The following is a 16327-nucleotide window of genomic DNA, read 5'->3' as shown; positions in this document are numbered from 1 at the left end:
TGTTTAGGTTCGGAAGGACAAGTTATTTTTAGAACATTATCACAAATTGTTGTGCAGGGAGGAGAAGGAGACTCTATGAATGTGTATCTTGAGGCATTAACTAGAATGGAAAAGAGATTTAAACCTACCACAAACTTTGCATTAAACAGGTTTAAATTTTACACAAGGGCACAAAAGAAAGAAGAGTCTTTCAATGATTTTTTGACTGCTTTAAGGTCCTTAAGTTTACATTGTAATTTTGGCGCAATGACAGATGAGATGATACGTGACCAAATTATAGTACACGTTAAAAGCAAGAAGATTCAAGAACAATTAGGCGTCAAATAACAAATTAGAGGAGGCCATAACAACCGCCAAGGCTTTCGAGCAATCTGAGAAGTCGATGGAGACTGTTAGGAAAAATGCTAACAAGACTGTCACAGAAGAAGAGATATGTGCAATCAAACCCAAAAGTGAAACCAAGCATGAACATCCACAATCGCAAGGAAGGAATAACTTTAACAGATTTAATAGTAATTACCCTATAAGGAGGAATTACTTGATTCCTAATCATAGTATATGTTATAGGTGTGGAAGTAGATCACATGTTGCTTCTTTTGCAGGTTGTCCAGCCTTCAATAGAGAATGCAGGGTTTGTGGTAAGATAGGACATTTTAGTAATGTTTGTAGAGAATATAAACGTCAATATCCCAAGCAAGCGGTGCAATATCCTGCATATCTGGGAGTAACAAAAATGCCGATATAAGAGATGTGCCGGAGATTGGGAAGGGTTTTGTTGTGTCCATCATTAATGGTGAACCGCATAATCAAATGAAATCCCCAAAAGGTGAGTTACAAATACTAGGTATGGATTTAATGCTCATAGTTGATTCTGGTTCACCATGGACCATCATCTCTTGTCAATATTACAAGGATAACTTAGGCCATGTCATTCATTATGACAATTTACAACATAGTAGCTGTAAGTTTTGATGGAACGAAAATTGAGATTGAAGGTTTTTTCCAAGTAAAATTACACTTCAAAATAGATTGGCAGAGATAAAAATATACATCACACAAAAAGGGATTAATGTCCTGGGCTGGCAAGACCAGTGGAAGTTGGGTATTGTGTTATGTCCATGCTCCAACGAACATGTGTCTCTGTGTGATGATCGGTTGATGGATAGAATTGCTGTTATTAATACAGACACTACTGTAAGTAGTAGAGAAACTAAACTTATCAACTCGTACAATAATGTATCTTGTAATAAACTAGGGAAATTGAAAAATTTCTCACACAAAATAGTTTTGAAAGAAAATTCTTCACCTGTCAAGCAAAAGTTGAGGGGTGTGCCGATCAACATTAGGGAAGAATTAAAGGAAATGCTAAAGGAGTTATCTGATGAAGGTATCCTTGAGGCCATTGAATCATCCGGATGGGTGTCACCCATTGTTCTGGTACGCAAACCTAATTAAAAATTGAGGGTGTGTGTGGATTTGAAGGGCACTTAATTCCAACATGGTTGTAAACTGTCACCCTCTACCAAACATAAATAAGGTGGTGTCTATGTTGGAGGGCGCACAAGTTTTTTCCACACTTGATTTGAGGTCTGCATACCACCAGATAGAACTTAAAGAAGACTCAAAAAATATACAGCTTTCATTACCCCACATGGCCTTTACACTAGGATGCCTTTTGGGCTGGCGTCAGCCGCATCAATTTTCCAAAGAGTCATGTTCTAAATTTTCATAGACAACTATGTCAAGTGTTTCCAGGATGATATCCTAATATTTTCAAAAAATGAATCTAAACATGAAGCACACTTGAATGAGGTATGTACAAGATTGGAAAATAACGGCCTCACAAATTATTTAAAACCTTCTGTAAAGTACTTGGGACACACCTTGTCTGGGGATGGCATCGTCCCTAAAAAGGCTAACGTGGATGCTATCCTTAAAGCTCCATCACCAGACAACAAAGAACAACTCCTATCTTTTGCAGGTATGTGTGAATATTATAGCAAGGTTGTGGAGAGAAATTGTTGAGACAAAGTGTGAAGTATGAGTGGACAGAGGAGCAACAAAAGGCGTTTGTGGCCATTAAAAAGGACATAGTTAATGCACCTACCTTGAAACCATTCTGCATGAACAAGGAATGTATTATCACTTTGGATGCAGCCTGTATGGCCATGGGGGCGTTCTTTCACAAAAGGAGGGTAAAGAGGAATGGAATGTTGCTTTCGCCTCCAGAACATTGAATGAGTGGGAGCGCAAGTATGCCTTCATTGAAAGGGAACTTCTTGTGTGTGTTTGGGCAGTTGAACATTATTGATTATATGTGTGGGGTAGCAAATTCACACTCAGAACGGATCACAAACCGTTAGTAAACATTCTATCCGCTGGAGGGGTTGGAACTCCACAGCCAGAATTGCAAGGCTGGCATCACAGTCACAAGAGTACAATTTCAAAATGGAATATGTTCCAGGTAAAAAGAATATCACGGCTGATTGTCTTTCACGTTTGCCTTGCGGTGATAACCATGTAAACATGATTAAAGAATGTGAATTTGTAGTGACCATTAAGGATACTAATCCAACAAATTTCCAAGAGATCACAGAACAGCTTTGGAATGAGAGTGAACAAGCTGATGACACGTGTAGTGACCTAAAGAAATTTGTGACAGAAGGTTGGTCTACGTAATGTTTTGTAAGATATGATCTATTACCTTTCTTTAATATTTCAGAGGAATTAGAAATGAAAGGAGGATTAATTTTTAAATCGGGGAAATGTGTTCCTCCAAAAGGTATGCAAGATACTATTCTTATCATTGCACACAATACTCACCCTGGAATTTCTTCCATGAAACGCCTTGTCAGGAGTTACTTTTGGTGCCCTGGCATAGATAGATTCATAGATCAGGTGGTCAGGGAATGCTTTGAATGTGTTTCTAGTGATAGAATGTTAAAGACACAAACTCCTCCATTAAAAGTCGTCAAGTGGCCTTTAGAACCTTGGCAAAAAGTTGCTTTTGATATCTCGGGTCTCTTTAATGTTTCACTTGAGAGTTCACACTATGCTCTAGTCATTATAGATTATCATTCGAAATCACCAGAACTCAAATTTTTCCCAAAAGCCACAACGACTGCGGTCCTCAATTTTTTAAAAGAAGTCTTTGCCCGCGAAGGATGTCTCTCCACTTTAGTTTCTGATAACAGAGTACAGCTTACATCTTCTGATGTGGGAGATTTTCTTAAAAGCTGTGTCATTGACCATAGGCTCACCTCACTTTATGAACATGAGAATTGACAGGTTGAGCGCTTCAATAGAGTTCTCAAAAGCTTTGTTACAGATTCTCTCAAGTTTGGTGGTAGTTGGGTAAGTGCTTTAAGAGAAAGTCTATGGATTTATCGTAGAACACCACACTCAACAACTGAGGTCATTCCATTTAAGTTGCTCAAAGGAAGAGATCCTGCTTCCAGTGTGTGCCCATGGTGGTTCAGAAACAAATGGCAATTTATGTTTGCCAATAAAGAGAGCGTGCATGACACAGCTAAGAAAATAGAAACCAAACAAAACAGGACTAAGGAATGGTACAATACTAAGTGGAGGACTAAGGAACACTTGTTACAGGTTGGTGACTGGGTTAGAATTCTTAAACAGGCATAATGAACAAAGGCTCCAAAAAGTTTGGGAAAGTTATTCGGATGAAAAAAATATTCAGCAACAGTGTAATTACTCAAGATGGTATGACTTGGAATGTTAGGAGATTAGCCAAATGTCCTTTTAAAGGTATTTCCCAGACTTGTGATTTTGATGGAACAGACTACCCCATCACAAGCTCTCGTGGCGGGCAAGATAATGAGCCTGTTGCCTCCAGAGGCAAAACGTCTAACCGCCTTAGACAAGCTCCTAAAAAATGTATTGATTTTGTATATTCATATTGTAGTACTGTTTGCTTTTCATTTATTTGATAAGGGGGATGTGTTGCATTCTCCTCAATACACACACTTTTCACTGTATTCAATCTTTCCCTTCAACCTGTTACATCACCCTGTCGCATGCCTCCCTTGGCATGTGCCCTGTTTACTTTCAGTGTGTATTCTAGATTATGCATGGTCTCCTGACTGCAATGTTCTATGCTGGTGAACCAGTTGTATCTGGAGCTGAACATGTTTAAATCTACATTTAATTCATCTCTAGATTATGGATTCATTTTAACATTGTTTTACTGTTTTTTGTGTGTTATACAGTGTTTTCTTCAAGTGTACCGTTCTAGGGTGACACTGCTGGGCTCGGGCTTTAAGAAGATTTTTTAAATAAGAAAGACTGAAGATGACACACCTACATATTTGTCAGGTAAGGGAGTAGCCAAACTCCACAGGAGCGAAGACAAATACCCCTAACTTCCAAAAAGCAGCACCCAGAATGGGATGTGAAATACAAACTCTTAGGAACTGCTCTCCAAAAGTATGGGGAATTAAAACCAAGGAGTGTCCACCACTCTCCCCATATGTGGTTGAATGGTGTTGATGAATTTAGGACAGCCAGGAACAGGTGCTGGAAAGAAAACAATATTAACACACTATTCTTATATATACTCTATATCCTGTTATACATTGATATGCGTTCAGTGCCTTTTCACACTTACCCCAAGTATTTCTGATGCCAGAATATATAGGAGTCTCAGCAGCAGATCCACAGCTGTATCTTTCAGTGGACAATGTGATATCAGGGGTCTAGCATAATATCACGTACTAAATGTGCTTGATTTGGACACACACACATCATTCATACCAGGAGAACTGTGGTGGAAGTGAACTAAAAAAATAAGTACCACCAACAAGGAGAAAATAATAGTGGACCTCCTAATAGGACTAAATTATATCTGAGGACGGGGAATAATGGCGGCCAATAGACCAGGGGAAGGAATTGAGGTGCTCCGACCGGCTCTTCCGACGGGTTAGAGCAGAGCAGACACACACTCAAGAGGTGTGCCGGCTCCGGAAGGGAAAACGGAGCAGAACAGCAACACACTCAGGTAAGGGTTTCGAGGAGAGTGGTCCGGCTCTAGAGGGAAGGATAGAGTGCAACAACCCAACTCTCGAATCAAGCGTAGGCAGACACAGTAAAAGGGGCTCGAGCAAGTAGTGGCAATCCCCGATACAAACAAGAAAGGCAGCACTATCAGGGAAATATTGCAGCAAGGGAGAAGCGCTGCCAAAAAAAAATACCAATCACCAGGACGGGAAAGCTTCAGAACTCAGCGTACGTTGAATCAGGATCGAGCAAGAGGCACAGGAGAGGAGACGCTGAACGCCACTCGGGAAACGCGGAAGCAAGGAAAGGCGTGGTCACGGACGAGGTCAGTAAGCCAAGCGTCGGCTTACATGAGAGGCGTCTCTTTACAGGGATTAGGGAGTGTCTGCAAAGTGCATACACCTTGTGTGCGATCCGGCCCTGAACACAGATCAATGTCTCCCGCTTTGCCCCTGAGCCCTAACAATATTAGCAGGAAGCCTTGCTTCCATGTAAGCTGTATATTATTAGTTTCAGAGAAACATGATTTGTTTCCTTTCCACAAACATGTCTATGACTAAATAATACATTTAAATTTGCTGAGGTTATATCTGATGCACTTGCTTTGTAAAACATTGAAATTATACAGTAATTTGTATTACCTTATGCAAGAATCAGGAACCCCATAGTTGTACCCTGACACATGAGTCACTCTTTGAATGACAGGTGCCTCGTTTTCCCCAAGCAGTGTGGAAATATCGGTTGAGGTTTCTTTGGAGATCCCTCTGTTTTGTGGACATGTGCTGGCTCCATTATCCCGACTTGCTGTGTTACTAATTTGAGAATCCTCTGGTAAGATGTCCCAGGTTGTTTCCACTTTGTGTTTATGAGCATACATTTCAGAATTTCCTGGTCTCATTTCAAAATGGTGAAGTCCTTCACTGGTCCCAAAGAAAGAATCAAACTTCAGTTGCCTACAAGGGCCAGTCCGGCATGACTGTGGCTGCAGGTAGACACATCCAGGTTCATAATGTGGAATAGTCTGCCCATCTTCTGCGTCGTCTTCTTCCTGCACGCTCTGGACAATTTGGATGAGCTGGAAGAGACGCTTACGGTCATCCATGTTGTGCACCCCCAATTTGGGGTAGTCTTTCATAGTTATCTCAGTCAACTGCTCAGTCCTCTGGAGACCAACGGCAACAAAGGAAGGGTAATATTTCTCTAAGTCTGCCTCGTAAAGGCATTCATACAGACACGAGGTCATTTTCACTGAGCCTGACAAACCCTAAAATATAAAGAAAAATAACAGATTAAGAAAATAACATCATCACAATTACTAAATAGGATCAAACAGAACAACGCTAGCAAGTAAAACAAAGGCTTCTTAAACCAGCAAGAGATTATATAGCCATTGAGAGAAAAGGACATCATCAGTACAAAAATATATGATAGATATAGGGGAAGGAGTTTAGTAAAATTCTATTTAAAACAGAAAAGATAAAGAAAATGTTTATTCAAATGCTTCCAAACCCAGGGGAAGGAGTTTAGTAAAATTCTATTTAAAACAGAAAAGATAAAGAAAATGTCTATTCAAATGCTTCCAAACCCAGAGAGGCTATTAGTTGGAGCACCCTTCCATCCTTTTTAGATCTTCTGTGATATTGAAGAAAGCCCTTTGAAACTCTGCCCAAGCCTGAAGTGAATTGTTATTGTTAATTGGCATTTATACAGAGCGCTGATAAAGAAGCCAAACTTGGACCCATTGGACTTTGGCAACTATCGTCCTATTTCCCTGCTCCCATGGGTGAGTAAAATTGTGGAGAGGTACGTCAATCTCCAGCTGGTTAACTTTCTTGAAGATAACCAGCTGTTAGACACCACCCAGACAGGGTTCAGACCTAAGCACGGAACAGAGTCCGCCCTCCTTATGGTCATCGAGAAGTCCAGGAAAATTCTTGATCAGGGAGGATCAGTGGCAGTGATCCTCCTTGATCTCAGCGTGGCGTTCGACACGGTCAGTCATAACACCTTACTGAACCGTCTTTCGAATGTCGGCATTGTGGACAAGGCCTGGCTCTGGTTAAAATCTTTTCTGAGCAACAGGTCGTTCCAAGTGTTTGATGGACAGACAGTGTCTTCCAGCATGCCCCTGAAGTGTGGAGTCCCCTAGGGCTCCTCTTTAAGCCCCGCGCTTTTTAATATCTACATGAGGCCACTGGCTGAGGTAGTTCGTCCGTTTGGAGTCAAGATCATATCCTATGCGGACGACACCCAGTTGGTGGTCTCATTAGCGCATGAGGCTCACCAGCCACTTTCAGGTGGACTAACAAAATGCCTGGAGGAGGTGAAGTCCTGGATGACTCTGTCATTGTTAAAACTCAATGGTGACAAAACGGAGCTTATGCTCCTGGGCCCTGCTGACCCCACCTTCTTCAACTCACTGTGGCCCACCTGTCTAGGCCCCCCCCCCCGGCTCCGAAGGATAACATCAAAAGCCTAGGGGTATGGCTGGACAGGAGTCTTTAACTCAACACCCAGGTCACAAAGCTCTCAGCCACCTGCTTTGGATTGCTCAGGACACTGGAGAAAGTTCTTCCTTTGCTCCCAATGGAGGCAAAGCAGATAGCCATACAGGGCCTGATACAGTCACGATTAGACTCCAACAACGCCCTCTATCTGGGTGCACCAGAGTACACCTTAAAGAGACTACAGCTGGTACAAAACTGCGCTGCCCGCACTCTGCTGCAGATCCCACGCAGACTGTCAGTCAAAGCGGCACTGACCAGCCTACATTGGCTCCCAGTGCGTAAGAGAGTCACTTTTAAGGCAATATGTATTGCTCACCAGGCCTTCTGGGACTCGGGACCTCTAATTACTCGCAGTCTAGTAAGCCAGTATCGTCCAGGTAGAGACCTGCGATCTAGCCAGGCTTTTATGGCAACAGTCCCAAGAATCAAAAGGACTAGATCGGGTGGAAGGACGTTTGCCTTCAACGCCGCCAAGATCTGGAACTCCCTCCCTTCTCATTTGAGATCCAACCCCGACCTCGCCTCTTTCCGCAAACAACTAAAAACACACCTGTTCAATTCTCCTCAATAAAACTCAGTTCTCATTCCCTTTTTCCTGGTCTGCAACCTCATCCACCCCACCAACAGGTTTCTCTAGCGCTTGGACGCCTCAGGGCAGCAATTCGCGCTGTTATAAATCCACTTTCATTCATTCATTCATTCATTCATTTGGCATTTATATACAACACAATAATTATTGAGAATTGTGTTATTATTGTTAATCAGCGTTTATTTTGCGCCCAATCAGCTGTTAGTATAGCTCTGCTAGAGATTCAAATATCCATAAACTATGTAAGGGCTTATGCTGCTTGGTGGCTTTTACAGATCAATTAATTGGTGAAATTGGGAAACCTAGGCGATCAGGTTAGGAATAATATAGGAGTGGTATCCTGTACAGCGGCGGTTTTTAACCTTTTGACTTCCGTCGAACCCCACTGAATCATAACTTCAATCTGGGGACTCCCTCCGAGTCATTATTGGAAACCAGGGAAAACGGCCAAAGCAATTTTTATGTTTTTGGACCTAAAAACAATACACAAAAATAGAAAAACAAGTATACACCAAAAAAATGCTAAAATATTTAAATATTTTGTGAAATTCAGAATCAAATATAGAAAACTTTTCGCATTTTCAATGTTGCTTCCTTATTTGTATATACTTTAATAACTACAATTGATTCATTTTTAATTTCATATAATTTTGTAAAAGTGTCCCAGACCCCCTGAGTAGGCCTCGCTGACCCCCAGGGTTCCTCAGACTACAGGTTACGAACCACTGCTGTACAGAATCATGGGTTTCAATGCTATTTGGAGTTTTATTTTTGGTGTATCACGCTCAAGGTGGTTCACGGATTGCAAAGCTTCCACACAATAAATGTAAAAGTATTCATAAAACAATAGAATTTAATTAAAACAGGGAGATCAATTGCTACGAGTGAGCTTATGAAATAGACTTGCAAGTGCATGAATCTATCCATACCGGATTGAGGAACTGTTCATTTTACGTTGAAGATGCAGCCCCAGCAACATGAAATTGTTTGCAAAGGAGCCATTACATTTCTAAAGCATGAACGACAAATCATATACATGTGAGCTGTGTAGACGACAGAGATCAACTGCCCATAAATGAAGATGCTGACAACTATGAGTCATGAGACCACAGCTCCAGCCTCAGGAACCACAATATTGCACCTATGTGAGCCACAACAGGCACATGTAATGGTTCCCAAACACTAAGAACATGATTGACAAAGGCCCTCTGCACTGGTGGCGGGGTGGAATCTCTGCAATTAGAATTCTCATCGCGGAGATTATGCCCTGAATGCAGAGACTACCCCACAACTGCAGGGCCTCCACCACGAATGCAGAAGCCCTAATCAAGCTGTCTGAAATAAATCCCAAAACGTTTGCAAATAAACAATGGAGTGCTGGCAAATAAGCACGCAGCCAAACTCTCAGCCAGTCCAGATCCAAATAAACATCATCTGAGATCAATTCCTGCACACAGCCCCTTGTCCTGAGCATTGCACTAATGTCTAGAAATAGACCACACTTCATCATCCAGACCATAACTCTCATTGAACTTAGCCCTCGAGTCGAACCTTTGTTGTGTACCCAGCAAACAAATGTGCTGCATGATCACAGCACTGTTCAAGCCCTGCAGCCTAATTCCAGTCCTGTGCCCAGCCCCTAGGCCTGCACACAGCACCACAACCACACTAGCCATGTACCATATATGCAGCTTTGCACTCAGCTCTGACCCTTGTCCCCAGAATTACATCAGTCCACGCTGTTCATCAAGGCCTATAACTAGACAGCAGTCTGCAACAAATTCAGAGCCCTGCAATCTGTTCAAAGCCCCACAGTCTCAGCCCCCAGTATATCGTAAACACACCAGAGCAACATGGCATCAAATCTACAGTCATGCACTCGCTGCAAGCACTAAACCCTGGTCCTAGCTTTGCACCCAGTCCATCTATGTACCCAGCCCATGGCATGCAGCCCTGCACTTAATGCTGAGGATACTACCAGCACCGAACATATAGACCTGCACTATTCAGCCGGTGGAGCCCTGCACACAGCTCAAACGTCCGTCCAGACCACGTCCTGGCACCTAGACTGCTGCTCTGCGCCCAGGATGCAGCCAACAGGGTACTGCATCCCAACCCAGAAGTTTACTAATTAGCAAAAAATATATTGAAACTGGAAACGACGATGTCACTAGCCTTTGACAACAAAGAAAGGGATGTCGGTGAGGTTGTAAACAATTCTGAAATAAAAGAAACATGAATAAAGTAGCAGCTATGTGAAGTGGAAAGGATCACTTATATGCAGGAACAGTCAGGAGGCGAACAGGTTGAATAGAAAGATTTATTTCCACAAAGTCAGCGTATCCACAGGAGCACGTCTGCACTCAGCAACCTCCAACTGCATAAGTGCCTAAAGCCACAGTTGGAAGCTACTGGTTGAAGACGCCTCGAGAAATGCATCTCTTGAAAATAAACATTCTTCAAGAGATGCGCGATCACAAATACAGAACATACAGCACGTGTGAGCTGTCAGAACTAACTGCACGTGCAAGTAACATCAAAGAACAGAACACATAACTCTAAGCACTCTACATCTCCTCCCTCCCCACAAAATAAAGAAAGAAATTACAAGCAAACTTAACTTAAATAAAAATCTCTAAAGCGTGAAGGAAACTAACAATTCCTATGAGACCTAGATGGCAAATCAGAAGAGGGAGAGGGGAAGGAAGAACATGAAGCTTCAGCATTTTCTAAAATGTCTTGAGAAGGAAAAGAAACATCACTCAACATATCTTGAGCAGGTAAAGGAACATCATTTAAAACTGGAGCTTCCAGCTGAGTTGTAAAATCATAAAAGGAACAGGAGGGGCTCTCATCCCAATGCTTAGTTCTAAGAACCTTCCTAGCCTGTTCAGATGTTAACTTTACAACAGCACGTTTGTTACGCCACCCTCTTATCTAGAAACAGTGATCCTTTAGATACTTTGAGAACCTGAGTTGGAAGTGAAAACTTTGACAAAACCTTCTTCACTCTATCAACAGTCTTAACCATAACCCAATCACCTACTACAAATGATTCTGGAATTGAAATTACTTTAGAAGCAAAGTTCCGCTTCTGCACTTCCTGTTGTCTTTCAACATTACTTTTAACAACTAATTTGTCTGAACAGGCTATACATTTAGTCTTTTCTGAAGCCAAATCCTTAATCCAGGAGGGACAGACAATACCATGTGGATTCCTCTTTTTCAATAGCCTGAAAGGGGATATGCCTGTAGTAGAATGAGGAGTAACTAAGTATGCCCAAACTTTTTCCCTTAAAAAATTCTCAACATCCATACTACATGAAGTTGCAGTCTGAATGCCCTCCTTCAAAAACCTGTTCATACGCTCAATCAAACCATTTGACGAGGGAGAATAAAGAGCAACCCTTAAATGTTTCACATCAAACCCCTTTAAAAACTCTTCCATGACACCAGAACAGAAATGTGAACCATTGTCACTAACAATTTCTCTTGGAGGACCCTCTGTCCTAAAAACTCGTTTCAAGAAACGTATTGCTGACACTGAATCTGGATTTGCACAAAAATCAAAATCAAACCACTTTGAATGATAATCCACAATTGAAACTATGTAACGCTGAGCTTGCGAAAGAATCTCAAACGGACCGGAAAAATCAATGGCCAACTTGTCCCAGGCCTCTTCAGGAGCTGGAACATTGTGCAGCGGTAAATTCTGCAACTTCCAGTGTTTATCTGACACCAAACAAGTACTACAAGCGTCAATCCATTCATTTACATTTCTCTCCATGGCAGGCCACCAGAAATGTTCCTGCAACTTACGTGAAGTCCCACCGACACCTAAATGACCCTGGTGAGCTGCCAAAAACAACTTCTTACGCAAGGCTAAAGGAGGAACACATCGATCCCCCCTAAAAATAACTCCATTAATTATTGTTAATTCCCCAGATACCTGCGCAAAAGACTTCAAAGGGGCAGGAAGGGAACGTATCCTGGGCCAACCTGATACTATCAAATTCTTCACAGTCACAAGAACATCATCATCCGAATAGCATTTAAACCAATCCTCCTCTGAAATAGACAGTGGAGAAAACACCAAGTCTTCTAAAGAGGCCACAACACACTCAACATCATCCTCCAGCACATTATCATTATTATCTAAAGGCAACCTCGAAAGAGCATCAGCTCTCATGTTCTTACCTCCAGCAATATGGTGAATACTAAAGTTAAATTCATGCAACTTGGAAAGAATTCTCACCAACCTCGAAGAAGCTTTTCCAGTGCCATTTCCGTTCAAAAGATGTAAGACGGGCTTATGATCACTATAAAGCAAAAAGTGAGAACCCCAAATGTAGACCTTAAACTTTTCAACCGCCCACGCACAAGCAAGAGCCTCTCTTTCGATGGTACTGTAGTTGCACTCAGCACTGTTAAGTGACCTAGATGCAAACCCAATAGTATGTTCCAAAGAACCATTCCACTGACAGAGAATAGCACCAAGGCCCTTCTGACTTGCATCCACATAAATACCACACTTCAGACCTGGCGTAAAAGATGATAACGCAGGCGAATTCACAATTACCTTCTTGATGTTATTGAAGGCTATATCCGCTTCTGCATTCCACAAAAATGCAATATCCTTTTTAATTAACACTCTAAGGGGTTGAACCAACTGGGAATAGTTCATGACGAACCTAGAATAATACTCAGTGAGACCGAGAAAAGATCTCAAAGCATCCTTATTACCTGGTACGGGCATATTTGAGATAGCTTGGGTAAGTGAAAGTTTAGGTTTAATACCCATAGTCGAAATAGAATGACCCAAATAGTCCAATTCCTCTACAAAAAATTTACATTTCTTTTCACCAAGAGTAATGCCAACATCTCTGAAACGTGTCAAAACAACTCGCAGATCCCTGATATGCTCATCAACACTCTTTGAATGAATCAAGACATCGTCTTGATACGCCCAGACACCCTTAATATCACACAAAACACTATCCATAAATTTTTTAAATACGCTCGCGGCGCTCGCCAACCCAAAAGGGAGCCTCAAGTATTTGAAAGCCCCAAAAGGGGTTATAAATGTGGTGAGCTCTGCTGAGCACTTCGTCAAAGGAATTTGGTGATATGCACTCCTCAAATCCAAAAGAGTAAACAATTTGGACTCCGCAATTCCAGTGAGAAGCTCCTGTATCCTTGGCAAAGGATAACAGTCAATTAAGATGTTTTGGTTTAACGACCTAAGGTCAGCACATAAACGAATACTTGAGTCCTTTTTTTTACGACCACAATCGGACTGACCCACAAAGATGAGTCCACAGCTTCAATTATTCCTTCTTCTACCATCTTCATTAACACTTTCTTCAAATCCTCCCTCACACTAAGAGGTACATTCCTCAACTTATGTATCACGGGGACCGCATTAGGCTTAAGGCGAATACGATGTTCATAATTTTTGATCATGCCAACAGAAACATTAAAAACTTCTGGAAACTCAGAAACAATTTTGTTTACAATTCCCACATCAACAGAATTATCTGAGCAAAAGTTACTTTCTTCGTATATCTGTACAGGAAATTCAGATCCAGGAACCAGCTTGAGGCCCATCTTGGCAAGATCCTGCCAACCCACAATGCATTTCCCATCAGTGGCCACATAAACTTTTTGTTGGACTTGGCCTTTTCCCCAAAAAAATTTCGCTTTTGACCTCTGTTGGAACTGGGTAGCCTGGCCTAGGGCAAGACTAGCATATCAGAGGCACAGTGTAAAGGTTGCAGAACACCCAAAAGTAATTCCACGCAATAGCACTCAAAAAAAAAACACTACACCAAAATTATATGAAAATACGGACTGCTTTATAAAAATAATATACTCTCTGTTCTCAAATATAAATAGCTCAGAACATTTCAGGTCACTTTAGAATCAGCAGTTACACTTTTTAAATTACTAGCAGATTATCAATTAGTTTCTTCAGTACATTACATTTAGTTGTCTTCAAATCAATATTCCACTTCCCCAGATGTTATCCTGTTCAATAAGACAATACACTTGTCAATGAATTAATCATAACACTTTAGACTTTCCCAGATCAAAGACCCACATCAATTGTGCATTTCATAAGACTCCAGAAGTAATTTCAACTGGTTACTATATTGTGCCCAATACTGGTCTCTCCCAACACCAACCCCCCTCACTTCCTAATACACAGTTGCTGATGATCCCTTCAAGTTACTCCCTCCTGTGTGTCACTCAGCTGTGGCAATTAATAGGATGTGAGTTATTTCCAGATGATCTTTAGTGCCACTCTCCCCCTTTTCAGTACACCTCCTTATTTGTTTTCAGCTGTTGTTGAAGTTGTCCTGCGCCAAGAGGGAAAGGTGACACAGAAAAGGAGGGGCTAGGAACCGAGGCTGCAGAGGCTCTCTCGCCTCAGGGGTCTCCTCGGTGTTACTGGGTTTGGGCCAACTCCTCGGTGAGTCTCTCACTTGGGGAGCGTCAGGGACCGAAATCACGATGCCCCCAGGCCCCTTCTGGGCCTCTTAGCTCCCCCTCCCTGCTCGGGCCAGCTCTTCAGTGTGGCGCTCGAGCAGGAGGAGAAGGCAGGATCACTCGGCGCTCCTGTGAAACTTCCTCGGCGCCTCTCCTCACAAAGGCGCTCACTCGGCGGACATGCGCGGAAGGCGCTCGCTCTCGTCCCGCCTCTCCTCACCAAGACACTTACTCGGCGGACATGCGCGGAAGGCGCTCGCTCTCGTCCCGCCTCTCCTCACCAAGACGCTTACTCGGCGGACATGCGCGGAAGGCGCTCGCTCTCGTCCCGCCTCTCCTCACCAAGACGCTTACTCGGCGGACATGCGCGGAAGGCGCTCAAATAGGGATTCACCTTCCCCGTTTCCTGAAGGGAGACAGTACTTTGCCGGCAATGCGTTAGAAGCGCGGAAGGCGCCCCCGGGGTCCCGTCCACAGGGGGAAGCCTCAATAACCTCAAGGCTCAGTGGATCCCGGGGCGGGCGATGTCTCCAGAAAACGATCAGCACCCCAGGGGTCCCGCTCTCAGTGGGGATGGCGCTGTCTCCAGAAAAACGATCAGCACCCCAGGAAGGTAGGCGAACTGTGCTAGTTCTTTTCCTTAACCTCAGCGTCCACTCTGCCAGGTCCGTTTAGTGCTAAAGTTGAGATAGGGGTTGGGATCTAGGGAATAAGGTTATCCTTCCTGAGTCTCCTTCTGCTGGGCAGAGGACTGCGCACCGCAGCACTGCAGTCTCCTTCTCCTTGGACTTCCCCTGTATAGTTTGGACAAGGGGCAAGCTAGGCGCCCAGGGTCTCCAGTAACCCTTCACAGCGGGGTCAGGACAAGTAACCCAAAAGGGGAATAATGAGGTGACAACCCAAGGCAGCTTCCCTATCTAGGAGGTCAACCCTATGTCTAACCTCTCTCACCCTTAGTTAAAGCCTGTCCTCCAGCTGACTTCCACAGGAAGACAAAATGGCTGCCCCGCATTCCGCCTTATATAGGCTGCCCTTCAGTGGTCCAGAATGGACCAGAAGGTTCTGGAATGCCCTATGTTAGGCTATGGCCAAGTTCTGTTGGTGACAGTTGGGGCAGTTGGTGGCCACCATTTTAGGTGGTGCCAACTTTCCTGTCAGAACAGGCCTCTGGGCCTGAGGTAAAAGATTATGAGGGGGAGAGAGAACACCTATCCCCCTGGCCAACACCTACAAAAAGTCAGTAGACACAAAAATTAATAAGGGTATGAGGGGCAAAAAGGGGACAAAATAAATAAAAATTAGGAGGGACTTCGCCAAAAAGCCAGACAGGTCTAACACGCGTCCCCCCCAGCTGAAAGTGGGGAGAACTACCCAACCCCTTGGGAGTCCTCATCACTAAGGCGGAAATACCTGGAGAGACCGTCTGCATTGGCGTGGTCCACTCCAGGCCGATGTTCCACCCGAAAGTCCATTCCCTGTAGGGAGATGGACCACCTCAACAACTTGGGATTTTCCCCCTTCATTTGCATCAGCCAACGAAGGGGTCGGTGGTCAGTCTGAACCAGGAAGTGCGAGCCAAAGAGGTATGGCCGCAGCTTCTTCAGAGCCCACACCACCGCAAAAGCTTCCCTCTCAATGGCACTCCACTTCTGTTCCCGGGGAAGCAGTCTCCTGGATAAGAAGACTACAGGTTGATCCAGGCCCTCTTCATTGAGTTGCGATAACA

General features: G+C 43.3%; 1 protein-coding gene across 3 annotated transcripts in view; it reads right to left on the bottom strand.

Annotated features, from left to right (window-relative positions):
• Positions 1 to 16327, bottom strand: part of KIF24 (kinesin family member 24) — a 411488-nt gene that overhangs the window by 323083 nt on the left and 72078 nt on the right. For 2 of the 3 annotated variants that reach the window (XM_086960290.1, XM_086960289.1), the window contains exon 2: positions 5658 to 6280. In XM_086960290.1, the coding sequence (XP_086816416.1) occupies positions 5658 to 6259 (602 nt within the window). In that variant the 5' untranslated portion in view covers positions 6260 to 6280. Of the gene's footprint in view, positions 1 to 4627; positions 5304 to 5657; positions 6281 to 16327 lie in introns of those variants that run through there. The other variant, XM_086960291.1, reaches the window with a different exon arrangement.

The sequence above is a fragment of the Lissotriton vulgaris genome, chromosome 3_1 (assembly GCF_964263255.1).
Source record: "Lissotriton vulgaris chromosome 3_1, aLisVul1.2, whole genome shotgun sequence".
NCBI lineage: Eukaryota > Metazoa > Chordata > Amphibia > Caudata > Salamandridae > Lissotriton > Lissotriton vulgaris.
This window is presented reverse-complemented; position numbering and strand designations above follow the sequence as displayed.